Below are 24,160 nucleotides of genomic sequence, written 5' to 3'. Positions count from 1 at the left end.
GACTTTGCATTGAAGCATATATATATATATATATATATATATATATATATATATATATATATATATTACTTTTCAAAGTAAACTTTTAGTTATGCCTTAACTAAAAAGTGTGTCCCAAAGACATAACTAAAAGTATACTCATAAGGTGGAACTTTTCCTTAAGGCATAACTTAAACTTTGCCTTACAAGGCAAAGTCTATGCCTTAAGAAAAGTTCTTGCCTTATGGGGCATAATTTTGTTATGCCATAACTAAAATTCTGCCCCATAAGGCATAACTAAACTATGTCTTAAGAAAAAATTTGCCTTATGGGGCAGACTTTTAGTTATGCCGGATCCAGTATAACTTTAACTTTTCCTTAAAGATTGTATGCTGGATCCTGTATACACTCCCCCAGTCCTTCCTTGCGAAATTATTTTTTTATTTTATACCTGAGCGGGGATTCGAACCCAGAACTTCATGTATTCGCTCACCTTTCCAAGCAAAGGGCAAAACTTAAAGATCACAAATATGAGTGACAAAATTTAAAGATCACAACTTTGAGGGGCAAAATTTAAAGACCACCCCAAAAGAAGGGCAATCCGCGCAAAAAAATGAGGCTAGTCTCAAAGTCACAAGGATAGTTCGCACCAATGTCCCTATTTGGGGATGTATCTTAAATTTTTGTCCCTCAAATTGCGATTTTTAATTTTTGTCCTTCAATATTTTTGGCGCGACATACATTAAATTTTGATACATATCATCACAATTAACCTCCACATATCATCACAACTGGACATACATATCATAACATCTACACAAGTTATGTCGAAAAAATCAAAACTTCCAAACACTCAACGTAATCTTAAAATATAACACAACCTTAATTTCTACCGAACTTATACCGAATGATACAAATGTCAATTTCCAAAAATAAAAATGTTACTTATGTCGAATGAGGACAAAAATTAAAGCTTTTGAAGGACTCGTCGGACCCCTATATATACCTTTGGCGCGAATATGAAAACTCACGTTTTTTTTTTCCAATCAAATGGAAGAGGATAACGGAGAAAGATCAAGCTTCGTCATCGGCCTCATTGAAAACCGTGCCAAAGAGGTTAGGGTTAATTTTCTGTCTCTGCATTTGTGTATTTTTCAACTGTTAATATCCGTAACAAAAGTTTATCAAGTTAATTTGAATTTATTTTGTAATGAATCGGTGAAATTATGCAATGTATAAAGAGAATATTTGAAGCTCTAATAATGCATTTGTGTATTTTTCAACTGTTAAAATGCGTAATAAAACATGAGTATATTTCGATGTATATCACATGTATAACCAGCAAATTTGTACTTTGTTTTGAGTTAACAGACGTGATTTTGCGATGTATAATAATGAGCGAATTTGAACTTATTTTTGAATGAATCGATGCAATTTAGAGAAGTAACTAGCAGATTTGAACTTTTTTTGCTTCTGAATAATAGGTTTATCTTTGTGGATGTATAATGAGCAAGTTTAAGCCTCTATCTGCATGTATAACCAGCAAATTTGAACTTCATTTGTTTAAACAGATGCATTCGCGACGTATAATGAGCGAATTTTGAACTTATTTTTGAATTAATCGGTGAAATTTTGCATTGTATAATGAGCGGATTTGATCTCATTTTTTGAATGAATAGGTGCTATTTCATGAGCATATTTGAACTTCTTGTTGAATGAAGGTGCAATTTTGTAAGTAACGAGCAAATTTGAACTTTATTTGAGTTAAACAGATGCAATTTCGCGGTGTTTAACGAGTGCATCGGAACTTATTTTTGAATAAATCGGTGCAACGTTGCGACGTATGACGAGCATAGTTGAACTTTTTTTTTTTTTTTTTTAATGAATAGGTGCAATTTCACTACTTAATGAGCAAATTTGAACTAGTTTCCGAACAATAGGTGCAATTTTGAGAGATAACAAGCAGATCTGAATTTTTCTTCTTCTGAATAATAGGTTTATCTTTGCCAATGTATAACGAGCAAGTTTAAACTTCTCTCCAGTAAATAGATACTATTCTGCGATGTACAACTAGCAAATTTGATTTTCTTTTGTTGAATAAATAGGTGCAGTTTTGCGATCTCAAGGGTGTTTTAATCATGTATATGAACACGTGCGTTGCAGCTTATACTTTGTGAAATTTGAGAAACGGATAAATATGATGCATGTGTTAGAGGATAGCTTTGAGTTCAGAAAAATTCAAAGATTGGATTATGCTTAATTTTGTGCGTACTGTCAGAGTATATATAGATGTGCTATATGTGAAATTTATTGATGTATTGAGGTAATCCAGATGCAGGACTAAGCAGGTCATCAAAATTTATAAGTTTCATGATAGACTGATAGTTTGGAGTTTATCAAATTCGAAGAAGAGATGGTATTATGCTTAATTTCAAGCTGTATGTCTGGGAATGTGGATATACAATGTGAAATTCACTGATGTATGGAGGCAATCAAGATGTATGACTACTAAGTTACTGTACAGATATCTAGACTATTGTTGGAGAAGTGATAGCTACTGAACTAGTGAAAAAAAAGGTTCTGAAATTGCAAGGATATTAGCAAACATTTAGGTTAATCAATTTGAAGCAATGGATAAGGCTAATCCCTCAAGTCCTTTCTCCTAGTGCTAAGTTGCTCTTCCCCATATAACTAGGTCTCTATATAATAAAAATAAGATATACGCTATATGTTGCACTTTATAAGATAGTGTTTGACAGTGAGTTTAAGATGTTAGTGTGACCAGAAAAAGACTTACATTAATTGTTGTGAGAGTAGTTTGATAGGTAAAATAGTAAACTACCACATTCAATTTTAAATTTGGAAAAGGCAACTAAATTTGAATTTTTGGAAGTCGTGGAAGTTGGAATGTTGGATAAGACAATATTATCAGTGGAATGGTGTAAAAACCGTTTTTTTGGAGGTCTTAACATAGTAAGATTGTCATATAAATTGAGCGAAAGGAGTAACTTTGCCAATTAATGAATGGATTTATGGCCATAATTTTGTGACTAAGTGAGTACTCATTAGTCATTATTATTTCTCTCTTCTATGGTTAGCTGTTGCATTTACATTCAATCATCTTAAATGCATGTATTAACAATAGTGTTTTCCTTCACCTAGAAGACATTGTTAATCTTGTGATGATGTTATACTGAATTCTTTAAGCAGCTTCTGGTTTGGTTGAAAATATGGACCACTTAATGTAGTTCCTCAGAACTTTACGGCTTAAAGTAAGCTAGAAAGGCACCAGCTCAGAAAGAAGTCTATGTTGCTTCTCAGGGTGAAGCTGCACTGTACTTTTTTTCTTGATGACTTAAATGGAGTTAGCGTTTTCTTTGCCTTTTTTCAAAAGAATCCAATGAGTACTTTGGTGAATTGCATTTAAAGAAAGCATCTGTGACTCAGGTTCCCTGGATGCAAGTCCCTTTGAGATGTCGATTCACTTTATGTAGAGGTGGTCGAGTTAAAAAATTGAATTTTCAAATTCATAAATTCTCCTTAACGTTCAAAATGACACTGTTCTCATTCTGCCACTTCTTCTGAGTAATATAAGTTCTCAGGATTGAATATTTCTTGAAAATGTTAATGAGTTCTTAAGAAGTAACTCAGAGTTGAAAAGAAGAAAACTATGCTTTGCTGAAATTTCACATCCTAAATGGCAATAGCATTTTTTTCGGCAGGTTGGAGTAGCTGCGTTTGATTTGAGATCAGCATCACTGCATCTTTCTCAGTATATAGAGACTAGCAGCTCCTATCAAAATACGAAGACTTTACTGCAGTTCTATGAACCTATGGTGATCATTGTTTCCCCAAATAAACTAGCGGCGGATGGTATGGTCGGAGTCTCACAACTAGCTGACAGAGTTTGTTCCTCCACAAGAAAGGTAAGTTTCCTCTAAACATATTGGACTCTATTTTGATAAAAATGTGTTATTAAATGTTATAGAAGTTAAGGACTTATGCTTATGTTGATGTAGACAGGTTATAATGGCTCGTGGTTGCTTTGACGATACCAGGGTATTGACTTTACTGCTTCCCCATTAAAGAGTGGTTGCTCTAAACTATATGCCTTGATGAATTTTAAACACTGACACTGCTTCAAACTTTAATACGTTCTGAAGGGAGCTGTACTGGTTAAAGGTTTAGCTGCTAAGGGACCGTCCGCTCTTGGTCTGGACTCATACTACAAGCAATACTATTTGTGCTTGGCTGCAGCAGCTGCAACTATCAAGTGGTATGATGCTATGGTGACTTCCAATTTATTGGATGTGGTATTGAAATACTTCATCTGCTCTTCTTGTATGTAGAATGATAACTGCATATTCTGTCATATCTTGAGAGTTGTGATACAGTCTGTAGAACAGTTTGCAACGACACTAATATCCATTTCTGATAGACACAAACACCAAATAGGCTTATTTGCTCGAAGAGCCTCACCAGCGCTGGTTCTGATACCCAAGTTTTGCAATTTGAGCCTGTAAGTTCATGAATGGACAGTTAGTATAGATCTCAGTTAGGTATTACTTGAACTCAAGTTTCCCGAGTCTAAAAGAGCAAGCCCAAGTCCACAATTATGTCCTCAAACTACTGTGCAGGAAGCCAAAAATGAATCTCCACAAATGAGTAACATTGTGGTATTGCACAATTGACACAAGACTTTGAGATCTCATCATTAGCCCTATGGAATTACTTGTTCCCACATTCCAGTAAACTGTGGTCTATAAATGACGAGCCACTTTTAAACATCTGAATTTCGTCATGTTAGTATGTTACTTTACTGACTACCTTGAGTAATGTGAAGACTGCCATTCATTAGCATTTATGAGAAACTGACACAATTTGATGCTTGGTGAGAGTTGTAACAGAGAAGTCATCTCATAGCAGGATTTCTCTTTTGCTGCACTAAGATTTTATTGCACATTACTGCATCAGATCTCCGAATTCTCTTCAATTTGTATCAACTACAATCAGAGACCCTTAACACTTGCAATGTCACTTTATGCTATTCTTAACTTGGAAAGAAATATATTGTCGATCACTTTTTCATCATTCAGGCCTCCCGGGGAATTTCATAAACTATGAGCTGTAATGCCAATATGTGAAACCAAAAAAGATTATTTTTCAGCATATTAAGATGCTAATGATTTAGAGGAAAACTGCCTCTTGTACCACTTGATCATTTTTCAGATATGATACAAATGCCAAGTACATAATGTGCAGGGTCGAAGCAGAGAAAGGTGTTATTATAACAAATCACTCATTGCTGGTATGTGCGACTTCTCATGCATGAAAGAATCAAATAGAAGTAGAAAAAAAACAGACAGCACTTCAATTTATTGAATTTATATACCACAAGAATGATTTTACCATGCAAAATGGTTAAATCTTTGGATAGTGCAACTATTGTTTTTTTTAATTATTTTGGCCATCAAATTGCATCACAGTAAAGTTTAATTTAATTTAAAAAGAAGTATGAACTAGTCCCTGTTCACCAATATCCCGTGATTTGGTAGTGATTATTGTAGTTGCAGCACAGCCAATTAATAAAACCAATAAAGAAGAATGTCTCAGATAATGTTTTCGCATACTATTGGCAAGACTGATTTGTCCTAGTTGGTCTGAGAGTTCCATGATGAAAAATTTCTTTCTTTATTCGTTTCAATTTTTTGCGAGTGGGCCATGGGGGCTTGATGAGTTAGTTAAACATATCCCGTTTCTTAGAAAAAACTGAAGTGGCATTATTTTCAACTCTTTGAAGGTTAGTATATTGAGTATTTTGTTCACTAGTGTCCTTTATAGAGTCACGTGCCCTATTTATTTGAAACTCCTTTGGTAAGAGAGATTTCTCATTATGTGGTCAAGAAACAAAATGTTAAAGATACATATAAAATGTCCCACTGTGGTGGATATAACACATCTAAGAATTTCAAGGAACTTTAAGTAATCAAAAGTAGTATCTGGGATTCAAAGTTGTCTTCTCTTTCCACAGGTTACTTTCAATGGATCTTTTGACCACATGAACATTGATTCCACCAGGTAGCCTCCTCATACCAAATTAGTGAGAGTTGCATGTCAACTTGCATCCATCACTTACTATTGCATCGATCACTTACTAGTCGTAGTGGCTACTGAGTTCCATTTCAGCTAACAACATCAGCAAAATACTTTCAAATATCCTAAAAGGAATGTGTTTAGGAAAAAATAGAATTTATTGTACAACTTTGTAGATGCTGTAATCTTACACTTCGTCTTTGATGGCAGTGTTCAGAACTTGGAGATAATTGAGCCTATGCACTCTTCTCTATTGGGCACAAACAGCAAAAAGAGAAGTTTATTCCACATGCTTAAAACAACTCGAACTATTGGAGGGTATGGAAATAATTGCATTGATAAGCTGGTATTATATATTTCACTTCAAGGTTATGAATGTCTTTGGGCACTTCTACTCAGTGTGCCTCTTGTTTCACATAATAAGGTCGTGTCGTAGATATTATTTCTCGAATTTTACCTAGTCTGTTTTTGAAAGACACGATTGTGAATGATGTAGGGTTTATCTTGGTTTCTGTGAAAAAGAAAAGCTAGAAATGATATAATGATTTGTGTATCTAAAGAGACAGTCAGATATGTGCTTAATGATTCCTCTTGCCACTTTGTGATTAAAAGTATGATACATTTATGTACAAAGCCCCCACACTCGAGCCAACTTCATAGTTCTTATGACGAAGTTCAGCTCAAGATGGAAAATACTGTAATCTGTCTTTTCAGTTTCTTGTGCACCTGCAGCATAATGCTGAATTTGCTTGATTATACTCCACTGCAGGACTAGACTTCTGAGGGCAAATCTTTTGCAGCCTCTTAAAGACATAGAGACAATTAACACTCGACTCGATTGCCTGGTAAGTTTTCAATGTATTGCATGAGACATAAGAATAAATAGCATGCTCAGTTGTTATGGAATCAGAATTTGCGACCATCCATCCTGAAAGATTTCATGTTTTACATCTACTTTTGCCCAGTAATTTTCTGCTTTAAGAATTTATCTATTGTGGTTATATCTCCTCCAGGATGATGACATGACTTGAGCTTAAATGGAATAGTGAGGATTCATATAGCCGACCCAACTTGTTTGGGACAGAGGCATAGTTATTGTTGGTTATGTCTCCTCCAGAAGAATTATTTGATTGAGAGGAAGCCTTCTCTGAAAAGGCTTTATTTTATGATATGTTAGTGTTGCTTTCGGTGATCGAAACAGGAAGGAGGAGATTGAGGTTTCTCTGAACTACTAGCTGAACTAAAGTGTTCCCAAGCAAAATAAAAGTTTTTGACACTGAGGGATAAGCTGTTTGACTACAGCTGCCTGATCATGCAATCACTTTGGTCATTACTTGATTGGGTTTTAGTTGCAATAACATTTAAACATGCCCGCAGCTTCTTTCTGAGTGTTATACTTTTGTAGTTTATGCCGTGCTTTTATGATATCATTTGACCTGGCCAAAACCTTTGAGTATATACTATCTTCAAGCAAAGTTTTAAAAACTATTTCTTTACCGATTTTTGACATTATCATGCTTTACAGCTTTTGAAAGCTTTTTTACTTTTCCTTTGAGGATATATATATCTCCTGGTCTTTTGCTAATGCCAAATGGATCACTGGTTTACTTTTCCCTTTTTTACTTTTTATTTATTTAATACCTCTGCCTTAGTATCTCAACCGAAGTCAATGCGGCTAAACTTAGTTCTAGTGCATATCAAGTTGGATAAAAGACAGGGTTTTAATCTTCACAGCATTGACATTCAGCTCACTACTTTAATTGTCCCCTTTTTGGTATATCCTTTATTAAAATCTCATGCTTTAAACAAGTTACAATGTTGACGCTTTTCTCAATTTATTTCCAGGATGAGTTGATGAGCAATGAGCAGCTATTCTTTGGCTTGTCTCAAGCCCTTCGTAAGTTTCCGAAAGAAACAGGTAACCGTGTAACAGAAAGGAGGTGGATTCTCTCTTGTATTCTATATAGTTCTTCCCATTTCAGAAAGTTGACGTATGCTTCTCCATCTAGATAGGGTCCTTTGTCACTTCTGCTTCAAGCCAAAGAGAGTTACCAATGAAGTCTTGACTTCGGATAATGGAAGAAGGAGCCAAATTATGATATCCAGCGTTATTCTTCTCAAAACAGCTCTTGATGCTTTACCGTTACTCTCCAAGGTGCAGCACCATTGTTGGGTTCAGGGGTTACATCTTTCTGGATCTTATCTGGTACAATAACTAGCTTGTGATTCAGGTGCTTAAAGAAGCCAAGAGTTGTCTGCTTGGAAATGTTTACAAGACCATATGTGAGAATGAAAAATATACTTCAATAAGGAAAAGGTAAAGTTCAAATTTGCTTAGATATGTGACGCTTTCCTCCAATTCCCGTCATGTTGGAGAGCCCTCTTCAGAATTCAGACAGTTCCTTTTCTTCATTGTGAATGTTTGTTGAATCTTCTCCACCTCAATCCCCTCTAGGAGGGCCTTCTTCTTTTTCCATTCTTGTTATGCCGAAACAGAGGATTCCTGTTCCTCAATATTGTCTAATGTCCATGAGCTAATTATTCCTGTTTCTACTCAATCCTTTTAGCTGCTGCGCAGTTCTAGTATGATGATTTAGGATATTCAATGGATACTGTTTTTGTTAATTTGAAAGTTTGTTTCACTTAATTAACAAAGTAAGAGATCAAAATAAAGTTCATCACTAAAGAATTAAGATGCTATGCTGTGCCAAATACATTCCAATGAGTGGTGATGTCTATTATAGTTTTCCAATTATTATATGATCATTCCTAGATGACGATAACCATGTCATTATATTCATTCAGCAGTTCATATACTTAATTTATCCAGTTGATATTTGTTTCTCAGAATTGGAGAGGTGATTGATGAAGATGTCCTTCATACACGAGTTCCTTTTGTTGCACGGACACAACAGTGTTTTGCTGTTAAGGCTGGAGCTGATGGGCTTCTGGACATGGCTCGGAGATCATTTTGTGATACCAGCGAAGGTTTTCTGCTATATTACACGATTTAGTTTCGTTCTTGGAATTGAGTGGAAATTCTTGGGGTTTGTAAAATTGGGTATGCAACAGATATGAGTGAAGGGAGCTGTGATTTTGGGAGTTTTCTGTTACATGGTTTAATTTCTTCTAATCTTAGTTTCTAACACACTGAATTCATAGCTATACACAATCTCGCAAATAAGTATCGTCAAGATTTCCATCTGCCGAACTTGAAGATCCCATTCAATAACAGGCAAGGGTTTTACTTTAGCATTCCACAGAAGGACATACAGGGAAAACTGCCTAGCAAGTTCATCCAGGTTGTTATGCTATGTTATAAATTAACTGTCCTTAAGCATCCTGCTTCTTTTCCTCTAACAAGTTTCACATAATCAGGTCGTGAAACATGGAAACAATGTCCATTGCTCGAGTCTTGAACTTGCTTCAGTGAGTATCACTGGACATCCACTATAAGCTCCATTCGGTTGGAAGCAAAACATATTCCATAAGATATTCCTCTTGATAAGTTTTATGAGGATATCCATCTACTGGATCAGTGTAAAATGTTTCAATATTGAATAATAGCAAAAGGCAGATCAGGCAATACTGTTTGGTAATAGTTGTATAGATTGGTGAAAGTAGTGTTAAGACTTAAGCAAGGACGGTAACTGTAGTGGAGAATGACTTACACTCGTGAAATACATAAATTGTTTTGTTTCATGTGGTGTAAAATACTTTCGAAAAGCTTAAGACAATCAAAGTAACTAGAAAGTAAGTGCCAATATTCAGGTGGTTATCCGTATCTTTGCTCATAGATGAGGTGGTTATTCTTCATTCACAGTTGAATGTGAGGAACAAGTCTGCAGCTAAAGAATGCTGGTTGAGGACTGCACTTTGCCTGGAAGGTAAATTGATGGTTCAAATGCACAACTTTTTCTACTATTGCTATGGAATCTCTTGTCTACCTAATCAAATGCCTGTCTACTCAGATGATAAATTAGTGGTGACTTTATAACTGAAACATTTGCTTCATAAGGCTTTGATATTTCTTGGGTACTTCCATGGGGCAAGAAGAAATGATTTGAGGTTTACACATCATGGGTCTTTAACTTTTACCTTATCAAAAAAAAAAAAGAAAAAAAAAAAAAAAAAATATCATGGGTCTTTGTCTGGTCTCTTTGTAGATCTGAGTAGTAGCTTCTCAGATCTTAATGATTCTAAGTGGCAAATCTCCAGACATGGGCGTCTTCCCTTCATTATATGGGGTAGCCGGATGCTTAGCAAGAGTTACATTACTTAAGCACTCCGACTTGCACATATTATAGGTTTCTCAGTTAAACCACTAATTGTGACGGCCCTTCTGGCTAGAAAAATACAAATTGGATAGTGCTAGACTGGGTTTGCTACTAACTCCACTAGTAACGACATGCCGATTACAAGGATAGGGATTTGTCTGAATGAGATTGGATTGCAGCTCTTGTTAATGTTCTTGTCCAATCTGTACTTGGAAGATTACAAACCATCTCATGCATATTGCTTCTGTACTAATATGGGTTTTCTTATGTCTCTGACAAATTTTGCTCAACACATGGAAGATTCATCTGTTAACCCATATTCAGCAAGTGATTCTCTATTCTGTTCACCCTATTGTTATTTAAGAACTATCCGTACTTAAAAAATTTGCCCTTTCATGCTAACATGCAGCATTAATGGATGCAATACGAGAGGATGTTTCTGTGCTTACTGTTCTTTCAGAAGTGTTGTGCCTTTTAGACATGATGGTAAATTCATTTGCTCACATGATATCAACAAAACCAGTTGATAGATATACTAGAGCTCGTTTTACATGTGAGTACTGAGTATTTAGTCATAACTCTCGATACTTTCTTGATGCCAAGATTATGAATAAATTGAGTGGTTTAATTTTCCCCCTCATAGGTGATGGCCCATTGGCAATAGATTCTGGACGGCACCCCATTCTGGAAGGCATACACAATGATTTCATTGTATGTTGTGTTCTTCAATGATCTTAGTAGAAGTTTGGAATTCTCTCCACATAGCAAGTTAATGGCTTTTCCATTTTGATACTACAAATTTCTGAATTTGGAAGTGTTATTGAATTCTCTTTTGCAGCCAAATGGCATCTTTCTTTCTGAAGCATCAAATATGGCTATTGTAATGGGCCCAAACATGTAAGGAACCTTATCCTTAATAGCATCAATCTGTCGGTGTTGGTTTGTTCGTCTTATGGGTATCATGGCATCCAGTATAGGTGACACCATATCCCCCTTCACATCATGTCGAACCCTTTAAAACTTTAGAAATTTAGGGAAGCAAACAAATGAGAACCTTCTTTTCCTGATGAAGATTTTATCCTTGAACATATGTTTAATGGGAAACTACAGCATAAGTTTCTTTCCTGTCTTTCAATTGAATCACTGAGCAAAGCAAGATAATGGATGATGAGGACTTCAATGCCTCTATCTAACTCATCTCTGTCACCCCTCACATGCGTCTTAGACAAGCTTTTTCTGCCTCACATGGGTTGTTGTGTCATTGAAATTTGAGACAGTTTTTACACTAACTTTTGGTTTTTCCATTTTTCGACCTGATTACTCCTGTATATTATAGGAGCGGAAAAAGTACTTATCTTCAGCAAGTTTGTTTAATGGTCATCCTTGCTCAAATTGGTTGCTATATTCCTGCTCGATTTGCCACTTTGAGGGTGGTCGATCGTATTTTTACAAGGATGGGAACAATGGATAGTCTCGAATCAAACTCTAGCACGGTATAATCTTCTACTTGTGAATGGTCTATTAGGGTATGGAAATTCAATATTTTAGAAGAGCATTGATTTTGTTAATATATTTATCTAATAGTTAGTTGTACTTGTGAAGCTTCGCATTAGTTTTGCAAAACTTCCAGATGAAGTTTGACCTCTTCAAGTTGCAAATTTTCTCTTTATATTTGAATTATCCTCTCATGGAGATGGCCGATATAAAAATCACCAGTATTTCATGTAACTATGGTCTGTGCAGTTCATGATGGAGATGAAAGAGACAGCTTTTATAATGCAAAACATTTCCCATAGGTAGATCATTCACCAACTGTTTCCACAAATTGGCATGAGGATTTGTCTGTCTGAAGATAATAATCTTCTACTTCCTTTGCTGTACACAGAAGTCTGATTGTTATGGATGAATTGGGGAGGGCGACTTCATCCTCTGATGGGTTCGCAATCGCATGGAGCTGTTGTGAGCATCTATTGGCACTTAAAGCGTAAGCTCAAAGCTCTCTTTATACTTCAATCTGAAACGCAATATGGTTAAGTATTGATTACCCCAAGCATGTATTTCATACCAAAACTTATAGGTAGCTTATATTTTACATCGTATTAACTGCAGCAGAGTTTGAAATTTAGGCTTTAGTTTTTCGCTTCATAAGTTTAAGGGATATTTGGGTACTTGCAAACTGCTTAGACTACTGCTTTTATCTGGATGATAGATATGATTACCAATTCTGGGCCTTTAAGAGTAGGATTCAAAATTATGTTACCTTCTCAAAAAAAAAAAAAAAGAGTAGGATTCAAAATAAGGAGCAAAAGATTTAGAAACCAATCAAGACTGTAAGTGAAAATAATGTTTGAAAATTTTCTTTATTTGTTATTTGAATATGAGGGTTAAATAATAAAACCTGTGCTTGACCCTGAAATAGGGAGTGGACTATGCATTGTCGTCTTTTCTTGGAAGAAGAAAGGCCTTTAGCATTCATCTGCGGACAGTAGTGGACACGCATCGGATTGTTCACTGAGCCTCTTATAGGGTCACCAGTTTGAGTTCATTATAGAGAAGCAAGATATTATCTCTAAAGATTTCTCCATTTGTTTTGTTCAGAAGGCTAATAAAATTCATCTTGTACACGTTCATTAGGTTTTCATAAAGAACTGCCTCTCTTGCTGTTGGATGTGTTTTATTGTTGAATGTAATACTTACAGCCAAGTTTCATAATGCAATCCTCCAATTTCGTCTCTTTGGTCGTGGAAGACCTATTAGTGAACACTTACTTTTTCCATTTCTAGGGAATGATTCTATTTAAGCTGTTTTCAGGTACTCAATATTTGCTACTCACATGGAAAATCTGTCAGCGCTATCCACCATGTATCCAAATGTGAAAATTCTTCATTTTGATGTTGACGTGAGGAATAACCGCATGGACTTCAAGGTATATTTCTGAATCATTCAATGGTTTATAGCCAATTTATACCCACCAATTCATTTCCTCTTGTGTTTTCTACTAAGTTTCAACTGAAAGATGGGTCACGTCATGTGCCACACTACGGCCTCATGTTAGCTGGGGTAGCTGGATTACCAAGTTCAGTGGTGGAAACCGCCAAAAGAATCACATCTAGGATCACAGAGAAGGTAACTTGTTTAAGTTCAATGTCTTGTTTGAGAAATTGCCATTATGCGTTCACAAGACTTTGTACCTCATTGTACCATTGCAAATTCCATTTCTTTCCACCCTCATCTTTCTCTTAGTAACTATCTCATTCTTGCATCATAGACTATTTTAAATTAGCATTAACGTATCGAAGCATGAACAAAATCTCCTTTGTTCTTAAAGCCTAGCGAGTTCCTTCAGCTAATAAATGTCTGGAATCTTGGGTTACTAATTGGTGGAATACTGGGAATCCGATTTCTTTTATGAATAATATTCAAGAAAAGAGTTTTGATAAATTTGCAATCCTACTCCTTTATCCGAGTTTGGTACAAATTACACCTTTGTGAGTGCACATAGGCGGAGCTTATCTCATCCTTGCATGTTCATGCATTTGCACTAGCTGCATTTTGTGCTTCCAATTTGCCAAGCTTTGAGAAAGCTAGAATTTGCACATCCATGTTCTGTTGATCGGATTGGCCTTTTTTTTTTTTTGGTATAGGAAATGAAGAGAATGGAGCTGAATTGCAGACAGTATGAGGACGTAAAATTGACTTACCGTGTGGCTCAACGGCTGATGTGCTTGAAATATTCTGATCAGGATGAAGATTCTTTAAGGGAGGCTCTGCAGAGCCTTAAGGAAAGCTGTATTGGTGGAAGGCTTAGATAAGTAGAATGATTTACTGCTTATCTTTCTTCCACACTGTGACTTGAATACATCTGGACATCTTGGACTTAGGAAATCGAGGGTTAACTGGTTAAAAGTAACGGATAAGCATCACGTGCTGAAATTGAAGCTGTTTATATACGAGTATTTCGGATATTAGAAAAGATTTATGAATAAAATTCTAAAAGTAAACCAAAAGTGTTATAACCTGTAAAATCACAAGCTAAGGTGACCAACTAATGACTGGTTTTAGCTTATAAACACTTGATTTTTAAGCACTTTTTGAATTTACCAAAATGCGTAGATAAGCCAAGAAATGCTTATATCCCATCAGTTTATAAGCTTAGAACTCCCTGAGTTCATTGAGATAACTAACTTAAAAAGGAAGTGGAATTCTGAATGTTTGATGATTTCTCGTGATGAATTTGAGTTAACGCAGAAATGGTCTAGATCGTTTTGCAAGTAGGGATTATTCATTAATTTGGGAACAAAGCTAATTGTTTTTATCTTTTGGGGTAAAGACTGGGCTGTAATTCAAGTGAAATTTTATAAGGGGTTCTCTTACGAGCAACTTCAGAATATGAAATAACACCTTGAAGTATTTGCTTTGGTTCACACATTTTTAGAAACGTTAGTTTCGGAACTAATTTGCGCACGCGTTGACTATTGCACTCCACCAATATATGTACCGCGTAACTCTTTTCACCTAAAAATGAGAGGTTGTTACTTGATTCTTTTTATCTCTGTTGGATTTGAACTCTGATCTCAAAGGTTTAGGGGGCACATTACCCCTTGGTACTATTGCTTTGGTGAACACTAAATTCTCTCAAGAGAACTTTGACAACTGTTACCTACAGCTTTGGGGAAGAACTGTCACCCACAAAATTTTATATAGACCTCAAATTGTTATAAGCAATTTTTGCATCTACCCCAAACTATAATAGGCACACAAATGTTGCACGCCCTGTCCAGGATACAATTTTAAATTCAGATGTAAAAAGAAAAAGGGGACATTGAAATTAATAAATTCATCAGCAACAGGAACTATACTTCAACAAAGACGTAAGTAATGAACTTTCTCCAGTAATTCACAGTAATCTAAAATCGACAAAGACAAATTACGCGGTTTTCATGCCAGAAAAACCATTCAGCTACGATTGGAAGTTTCGAATACATTATACAAGTGAGCACTTTCCATTCCTTTTACAGTTTCTATACCAAACTATGCCACCATCGAGAGAGAGTCATAACCCTGCTTACTGTTACTCTATATTTTATAATTAACATCCAACCGCCCGTCAATCCAAAAAAAAAAAAAAACTAGATGTCGCGACGAGCAATCTACAGAATTTTGTGAAAATGAAAAAAGGCTCAAATATCTGTCAAGATCAATGATGACACAACAACAACATAAGCTAGAAAGAAGAAAATTGCAATCTGAATGAAGAACTTGGGATTGTCCCTCATGTTTGGAGATGTTACCGCCCTGCAACAGTTGAAACAGTGACATAGTTAATTTTTTTCTTGAAACAGTTAGCAATCGGTGACATAGTTAATTTGGTTGTGGGAGAAATCAGCCTAGTAATTTAACAAGTTCAAATTGTTTCGTCTGCTAGAAGACATACCTAGCAATGCGTTGTGAAAGCCGATGGAAAGGCATGCTTTGGATAAACACAATACCAGGCCCCGTTAGGACAGCTGTCACCAGATTATCATTCTGCAATGGTGCAAAAATATAGTTAGGAACATCTGCCTAAGAAACTAAATCAAAGATGACAATAGCAGATGCAAGTCAAATTAGTTCCTTGAAGCAGAAGGCAAAACATATATTTTCGTAGATAATCAACATTCACAAGTCAGATTAGTTCAATCATTAGTAATAAACAGAGCTCAAGAATTTCACCGTAACCAGCTAAAAAAAGGTTTCAATCTCAGAATACTAATGGAAGGAAGTACCAGAAACTTGCAGGGCAATCTGACCTTTTATAAAGGAAAAAAATCTACGTTCTTTTGTTTCTTTGGTCGCACTTTTGGTCATATTGGTGTTCTAATCTCGTTGTATGAGTAAATGTACTAGAAAAAGTACTAGAAAAGGATAATCAAACACAAGCAAAAGCAAGGATAGGCTCAATGAGTTCATGCTTTATATACTAATAGAAACAGCAAAATAATATTTTGAAACTAGATATTTTTCTTGCTCAAATTTCTAAGAAGAAAAATGCATGTAGAATGCCCAACATTCTCCAGCACACACACACACCCCGAGGGGAGACTAATCCTGCAGTAGAGAAAGCTCAGCTAAAGTTTCTAATCTATACAAAGCAGAGTTCATGTGTTTAAATGCTGCTTATGGTAGAGATGATAGCTGGTTTTAGTTTCTCTTTTTTCTTTTTTTTTTTTTTTTTAGGTGATAACGATTGGATCGGGGATAACTTGCAGGCATCTTGACTAACCTGCCCACCAGTACAGGCGTCGAGTAACTCTGTTCATCAAGTCTGAGAAATATGTGAAAATATCATCTAATTTATTTTGCCTCTGACCCCTGATTTCTCATGGTCCAACTAGCTTTTTTTAAGTTCAATACCACTTTTATTATGGACAAAGATGTTGCAAGGCAAGTACTGAACACGAAAGCCCGAAAGATTGTTGTGATCGCATCGCAGGTACTACATTCACATACAATGCTATTCTTGAAACATTAAATGATGAATATTATCCAGCAAGAAACAGCTAGATAATGTTCTTGAAACATTAAAAGATGGATTTCTTTTATCAGTAAAAGATAGTATTATAGATTATCAGCATTAAGAAAATGCTGAGAAGTATTTACAGCTACCACCAGTTACATATTCTGTAATGTGCTAAAAAAAAATCAAGCATAGCTTCTACATCACTAATTGAACTACAAATACAGATTCATTAACTACAAATACAGATTCATTAATTGATGAATACTGTCCAGCAAGAAACAGGTAGGATGTATGACGGGAGGAGGAATCAAACAGAGCAGACATGTGAAAACATACCCCAAATACCACCCTTCTCATGGGTCCATTGTATTTTATTTGAACATTGACAGTTGATGATACTGCAACGATGCTTGGCACATCAACAGAAAGTGTCTCACCCACCTCGAGATTTTTCTGTACAACTGAGGAAGGAAAACAAATTATGCCAAAGAAAGGAATCAGAAAATAGAACTGCTGATGTGAAAGTTATGAACCCTCTTAATCTTATAACTCAAAGTAAGAAAATGATCCAAGCATTCTTATTTAACCATCTGATTCCCCCTAGAATTCCAATACTAGCTCACCGAACACACAACAAGCTTATGAAACACAAGAAAATAATAGCAGAATGAAGAAAGGCTTTTCCAAAATAAAATCACATCTGTGTGGGCTAAAAAACAGTTAAAACATCATTATAAAATCTCATTGTGTGGAATTATCTACTGTACCATAACAACAACAACAACAACTACGCCTAAGTCCCAAACAAGTTGGGGTTACTGAATTGAGATTCAAAACCATACCAGAACCACCCCCGACTACAAATGCAAGCCCTTGGCCTGATATCTTCTGCCTTAAGAATCCCTGGAAATGTTAAAAGCATATCAGTCAAAGGTTCAACCTGTTTGTAGCAATTACCATCAGCGAGGCTCAAAATCATGCCCAGACATTAAAGTCAAGATAATTCTGTCATCTCACCTCTGCAGTAGCAACTAGATTACGTGGCCTTTGGTCAATGGTATTACTGACTTTGACATCATTAATGGAGCAGAGGAATGCATCTGGCTACAAAATAATATCTTCAAGTCATATGTCGAGATAGAAAACATACTTAACCAGTAAGCACTTAAACAAACAGGATAAATGCTTACAAGGAGGAGAACCTATTTGCAAAAGGGAAGTAAATATAAAGATTTATCTTTACCTGGCATAAGATTTCACCTCCGAATTTTGCTAAATCAATCTGTATGGAAAACAATAAATCAGAAAAACAATACAAATTACTTTTAAATATGAAAATGGAATCATCAGTACTAATAACTGTGTAACTAAACTGTGAAGTCTGTCACAACTTTTTCCACCTAATACCCTTTGAGACACCCCAAACCAAGAACAAAGAAGACATTAGAAGAGTCATCGTATTTATTGGTGGTTGTTTATCATTTCACCTGCACTTCTAACTTATGTTACTCAGACTCTTCAAAAATATCGACGGGTACGTGTCGGATCCTCCAAAAGTAGTGCATTTTTGGAGGATCCGAAACGGGTGCGACTGCATTTTTACAGAGTCTGAGCCACTTAGCTTCTAACCCCAATTTCCCAATTGTGCACACGCACAAGCACACCTAGTAACTAAAGAAGATTGTAAAATCAACACGATGAGATTGTAGTTTTGATGTGAACGAACCGGGAGGATTCTTGCCAGGGAAGGAGCAGCAATTCCGACAAATCCATCAGTTGTACCTGTATTGTGAAGAACTATGCTTGTCGTATTCTTTCCAAAAAGCCATTGCCAGACACCTGCTTCGTTTTCAGTGGCATACACATTTTCCATCTGGATGGAACCAGACATATAGCACATGGACCCTGCAAAGCATTCGAAGATTCCCGTAAGTCAGTTAAGAATGAGTAGAAATAGCAAATGTTAAAAAATGATTTGGCATTTGTGGATATTCTGATTAACTTATACAAAATATCCTTGAGCGTAAGTATGTGACCTGATAAGATACAATGCTCTATGTAAAAAAAGGCAACTTAACATTTTTCTGGTGCAAGGGGAAAAAAAAATGCCCCCAGCCCTCCCACAAAAAGCAGAGGAAAGAAAATGAAAGGCCAAAAAGAAAAAGAAACGGTTATATACACCTGGCCAATTGTAAAGAATTGAAGACAAATCAGTAAATACGGTAGCATTAGTGGGGAATGACCTAATTACTATCATAAGCTGATACAAGCATAAGCATTGACACGATATACAGACAGTTCATCATTCGTTTAGGGTGACTGGTTCAATATGACAACCTTCTAGAAGATCAAGCATATTCCTTACCAGACACAGATTTGACGAAATTATCGTCTTTCTTCCATAAGGTGTGGAAACTATTAATCAAAACTTCCAAATTCAGACTCAGGAAATGTTTCTATCGCAAAAAGTAGCTAGCAAGTGTGAGTCAACAATTTTTAAGTACTCCACAGTCCACATATAGTCATACGCCCTTAAGAGTTAATGCAATATCCGCTCAACTAGTTGGTCAAATTGTAGTCTTTACAACCAAACTGACATCCATTCTTTAATGTCGGTGTACCAGGCAAAATGAAGAGATTTTACATTGTGTTCGAAACAAGACTACTCAAGCATTCAAGGTGTTTGCATGCTGGCCCGGACACCTCGGTTAATTCTAAAAACTGAAGCAAACAAGTGGAACTTCTCGTGAGAAAATCATATACATAAACAGTTTGATAAGCGAGAGGCCTCCTTTATAAAGAACAATTTTTTTTGTGATCAGGTAAAGTAATTTTATTAAAATGGGCATCCAGAGGATGCAAAGCAGAATACATAAAGAATATGATTAGCAACGTACCAGGTTTTGCAATAATCTTTTCTTGTGGCTTCAACATAATCTGAAACATGTATACAGAAAAGATAAAGAAATATAATCAGATCAACTATATAAGTTTCCCTCTTATAGAGAAGACAAACTGCATGTGAGGTTACCTGAACGATCTGAGCTTCACCGCCCAGAATTTGGAAAGGTGTTACAGCATCTTGCGGACTCTACAGCACAAATGTAATTCAATGGTCAGGATACTAGCTTTATGCAGACAGAGGGAGGGCGAGATGGTACATTATTTATTTAATTCAAATAGAGTACTACTTTGCCTTCTATAGTATTTATATCTCCTAGTCCAACTGTGAGCGACAAAACCAAGCACACAAAACATATTACATCTAGTTTCCAAATTTACTATGATGGACATTCGATATTTACAAGTAACTGGAGAGTGACGGAATAGCATATCCTTTTCTAGAAGATGTAGCTAAGTGTTTGATCTTGTTCTCACGGGATTCAGTTTCATAGGCATGTATATATGTAACTAGCATCTTTTCTACCCTATCAGCCACTGCTGTTTAACTGCACTTCCCTTTTTAGCATCAAATCTTGCCCTCTCCGCCCTCTCAGAAAATTCTGATGCATAAATTTAAGCTGCTGAAACATAACCAGCTACCTAATCCTAAATCGGCACAAGTTAATAACCTCACTTCCCAAATATGATTCAGAACCAATTATGAATGAAGACTACCCTTATTTTACCTAAATGAAAAAAATGCATAAACACTTACAAAAAGGACATCAGAACATTAATTATGGACCGTTGGGTACAGAGAGACAACTACTGTTGGAAAAAAAATGAGATTCTATCACGACACCGTTGAACATATCAATCAATCAATTAAGTGTCACAACTGGTCTCTGTCCGTTCAATTCATTCTAACAATTAAAAAGAAAAAACAAAACATAAAATTACCACATACTTCCAAACACTCCCCACAAACGTAGAGCCATGAGGGTGTGGCCTAGTGGTTAATGAAGTTAGTTAGAACTATGAGGTCTCAGGTTCAAATCCCAACAGAGACAAAAAACACTAGGTGATTTCTTCCTATCTGTTCTAGCCTTGTACTAACCTTGGTGAAATATTTGTTGCTGGTGGGGATGGCACGTATCCCGTGGAATTGATCGAGGTGCGCGCAAGCTGGCACGAAACGGTGTAGAGATAAGGTCTGGGTACATCCTATTCTACCCTCCCCAGACCCCACTTGTGGGATTACACTGGGTATCTTCTTGTTGTTATTTCCGAACCCTCATCAAACTAAATTACTATTAACAACAAAATTATTCGCACCAAATAAACAAAAGAGCACTTCAACAAATATTATCATTTCCCTAAAAATCTTTAAAACACCAAATTCCCAACTTCCCCCGTTAATGTGATTTGCGAAGCTGTAAAGTTCTCTTTTTAACCATTTCCCAACTAAAATGAGATTCTATTACAGCACCCATAAACATATAATCAATCAACTAAGCATCACCAATCCTCTATATCCATTCTACTCATTCTAACAACATAAAATTACCACATACTTCCAAACACACAACCCCCCCCCCCCCCCCCCAACACACCAAAAAAAAACCCCGCTTGTGGAATTACACTAGGTACGTTGTTACTTCCAAACACCCATCAAACTAAATTACTATAGATAGCAAAATTAATTGCACCAAATAAACAAAATAGCACTTCAACAAATACTACCATTTCCTAAAACTCTCTAAAACACCAAATTTTCATAACTTCTCCCAATAGTGTGATTTACCAAGCTATAAAGTTCCATTCTTTTTACCCTTTTTCCCTACTAAGAACTAAAAAAAAAAAAATCTTATTAAAATAATTATCACTCAAGCTAAAACAATTTAATCAGTTAAAAAAAAAAACTCAATATCCAATAATAGAAAATGCCAAACCTGCTACCTAGGGCTAGAACTATACATATAAAATTGTTTTTTTTTTCTTTTTCAAATTTATATATTCATACTCACAATAACATAAAATCATGGATCCATAATTAAAAAGTAAAATACATTCGAAATAATAGAAATGTAATAATAATAATACCTGATAAACAAAAGGTTGAAACGGCGTTGAGAAAAATGGAGCAGCCATTAGATTAATACAGATTTTTGTGTAAAATTTAAGAATAAATATAGATTTCAAAGCGAAAAAATTATATAGAAAATAAAAATAGAATTTTTCAGATCGCCGGTGAGATCAATTTTCCGATTAACAATTTTTTTTTCTTTTTCTCTTTTTTGGTGCAAATAAATATTTACGATTTGTTTTTTGGTTCGATTTGGATTATCATAATAAGATGATGATATTAATGAGGTTATTAAGTACAAAGTTTTATTCCTGAAATACCCTTGATTTTGAGAAAATAACAAAAATGGTCTCTTAGGTTTGAAGGTAGGTTCAAGATAGTACCTTAAGTATGCATTGAACATTTATTGTCCTTTTAAGTTTGTAAAAGTTAACACTTTTAATCTCTGTCAAATATTTACTTGATTACCCAGGAATTATAGCTGATCAAGCTTCCTGGGTAATCAAGAAAATCTTGAAGGCGTACAAATACTTTGAGCAAGCAGGGATTCTGGAAGCTGAGATGGTGGAGTGGGAGCAATTTTCTATTAAACAAATCTACTTGAAGCTCAGAGGGACTTCCCTAAAGTCTCCTGGCGGCGACTAACGTGTAATAATAGTAGAGCTCCCCGATGGATATTCATACTATACTTGGCTATATGTGGAAGATTGTTGACTAAAGATCGACTTGCTAAATGAGGTTGTATAGATGATGTTCAATGTCCACTGTGCGAAGCTCATGATGGAGGATGTGAGCATTTGTTCTTCATTTGTAATTTCTCAAAACTGATCTGGACTAGTTTACTCAAATGGCAAGGGATTGCAAGGCAAGCTATGAACTGGCAACAGGAAATACAGTGGGCATTAACACATGCTCGAGAGAGGAGTACAAATGCTGAGATTTATTGGATGACGCTAGCTGGGAGCATATACCATATATGGCAAGAGAGGAACACCAGAGTATTTCAAGGAAAGCGACGAGTAGCTGCAATTGTGGTGCTGCAAATTGTCCAAGAAGTGCACTGTCGAGGATCTAGAATGCCAAAGTTGAGTAGAAGACTACGGGAGCTTAATTATTATCCTACTGTGTAGCATGAAGTTATTAGGATTTCTTTGAATGTTTGGTTGTGCAAAGTAGCTGTTTTGTAAGGCTGGGACGCAATTGTCCAGTCCTACAGGTTTGAGGTTTCTGAGCTTGTGATTATTACTTGGTAAATAAAAAACTTACTTACCAAAAAAAAAAATTACTAGATTTCGTCTTTTAAATTTGACAGGAAAAGTTGAAAAAAATATTTAACAATAAATACCAAGAAAGTATCAGTAAAATATGCAATACAAAAGAATTACAGTAAACACTAAAAAGATATTACTCCCTCTGGATAAAAAAAAAAAGTAAAATTAACTCTTAGATAACTATTTGCACACCCCTTAAGAAAATACTAACTCTTAGATAAAAATAAGTAGTTTTACTAAACTGTCCCTAATAAAACATGTATTGACTTTAATCACATAACACTTAATAGGGATAAATTTGAAAAAATAAAATTAATTCTTTCTTGATTTGATAAGTGGACACTTTTTTTTGTCCAAGAAAAATGACTAAGTGAATGCTCTTTTTTACCCGGAGAAAGTAAAAGATTAGCTGAAATTACACCTTAAAAGATTTCATCAGAGTCTAGAAATAAATCAAAAATAGCAGACACCAAAAAAAATTGTACCTCTAAATGTGAGTTTCCTTTAATTTCCTTTTTTTCATATGTTCCAGAAATCTAACAGAGTTCATAAATATTTGACATAGACTAAAAATGTTTGAACTTTTTGGTAATAAATTTAAAAGACCAAATTTGTTCAACGCATACTTAAAGGATAATGTTGAACTTACCCTCAAATATAATGGGCAATTTTTGTCATTTTCTCGGTTTTGGGTACTTAAGTCTTTTGTTCACTTTACATAAGAAGTAGTGGCATTTTGGTCATTTAGGAACTTAATTATTTTCCTAGAACTTATTTTTGTAGTTTTATTAATTAGTATTATTTTGCTGTTCGGTTGGATGAAGACGATTGCACGTCACAACCCGATGACATGGCAGATTCTTATTGGTTAGGAGATCCTCGTCGACGTGGTCTAACTTGTCCAACCTGTCAATTTCGTTGACTGTGGCGGACTGGCTATTGGCTAATGAAAGTAAAAATGACAAAATGGAGTTTCTACTTTTAATTTTTACTTTTTTGAATTTATAAGGAAAATGAAATTTACCTGTAAAGATTTCTATACGTTTAAAGATATACTTCATCCGTTTCAATT

General features: G+C 35.5%; 2 protein-coding genes across 5 annotated transcripts; one reads left to right on the top strand and one right to left on the bottom strand.

Annotated features, from left to right (window-relative positions):
* The first annotated feature begins 904 nt into the window (after positions 1–904).
* Positions 905–14,436, top strand: LOC132609801 (DNA mismatch repair protein MSH4). Of its 3 annotated transcripts, XM_060323958.1 has the most exons (24): positions 905–1,095; positions 3,702–3,905; positions 4,003–4,038; positions 4,143–4,255; positions 5,242–5,287; positions 6,011–6,057; positions 6,283–6,390; positions 6,842–6,917; positions 7,918–7,990; positions 8,082–8,227; positions 8,304–8,389; positions 8,921–9,060; positions 9,235–9,374; positions 9,451–9,501; positions 9,896–9,959; positions 10,759–10,902; positions 10,993–11,060; positions 11,188–11,246; positions 11,686–11,842; positions 12,093–12,145; positions 12,235–12,333; positions 13,161–13,275; positions 13,353–13,475; positions 13,994–14,436. In XM_060323958.1, the coding sequence occupies exons 1-24, from the start codon at positions 1,030–1,032 to the stop codon at positions 14,159–14,161; spliced, it is 2,382 nt and encodes a 793-aa protein (XP_060179941.1). In that variant the 5' UTR covers positions 905–1,029; the 3' UTR covers positions 14,162–14,436. The 3 variants fall into 3 exon arrangements, with proteins under 3 accessions (XP_060179941.1, XP_060179942.1, XP_060179943.1); XM_060323959.1 differs by lacking the exon at positions 9,451–9,501; XM_060323960.1 differs by lacking the exon at positions 905–1,095 and having other exon boundaries at positions 3,766–3,905; positions 3,999–4,038.
* Positions 14,437–15,268: 832 nt separating this feature from the next.
* On the bottom strand, positions 15,269–22,086 carry LOC132609800 (uncharacterized). 2 transcript variants are annotated; one of them, XM_060323956.1, is made up of 10 exons: positions 21,835–22,086; positions 19,880–19,939; positions 19,746–19,785; positions 18,575–18,753; positions 18,092–18,130; positions 17,866–17,952; positions 17,691–17,751; positions 17,185–17,309; positions 15,784–15,875; positions 15,269–15,644 (listed from the first exon to the last, which is right to left on the bottom strand). In XM_060323956.1, the coding sequence occupies exons 1-10, from the start codon at positions 21,880–21,882 to the stop codon at positions 15,530–15,532; spliced, it is 846 nt and encodes a 281-aa protein (XP_060179939.1). In that variant the 5' UTR covers positions 21,883–22,086; the 3' UTR covers positions 15,269–15,529. The 2 variants fall into 2 exon arrangements, with proteins under 2 accessions (XP_060179939.1, XP_060179940.1); XM_060323957.1 differs by lacking the exon at positions 21,835–22,086 and adding an exon at positions 20,849–21,285.
* Positions 22,087–24,160: the final 2,074 nt, after the last annotated feature.

Source organism: Lycium barbarum, chromosome 9, assembly GCF_019175385.1.
Source record: "Lycium barbarum isolate Lr01 chromosome 9, ASM1917538v2, whole genome shotgun sequence".
Classification (NCBI taxonomy): Eukaryota; Viridiplantae; Streptophyta; class Magnoliopsida; order Solanales; family Solanaceae; genus Lycium; species Lycium barbarum.
The sequence above is the reverse complement of the archived record's forward strand: the minus strand, read 5'-3'. Positions and strand labels throughout refer to the sequence as shown.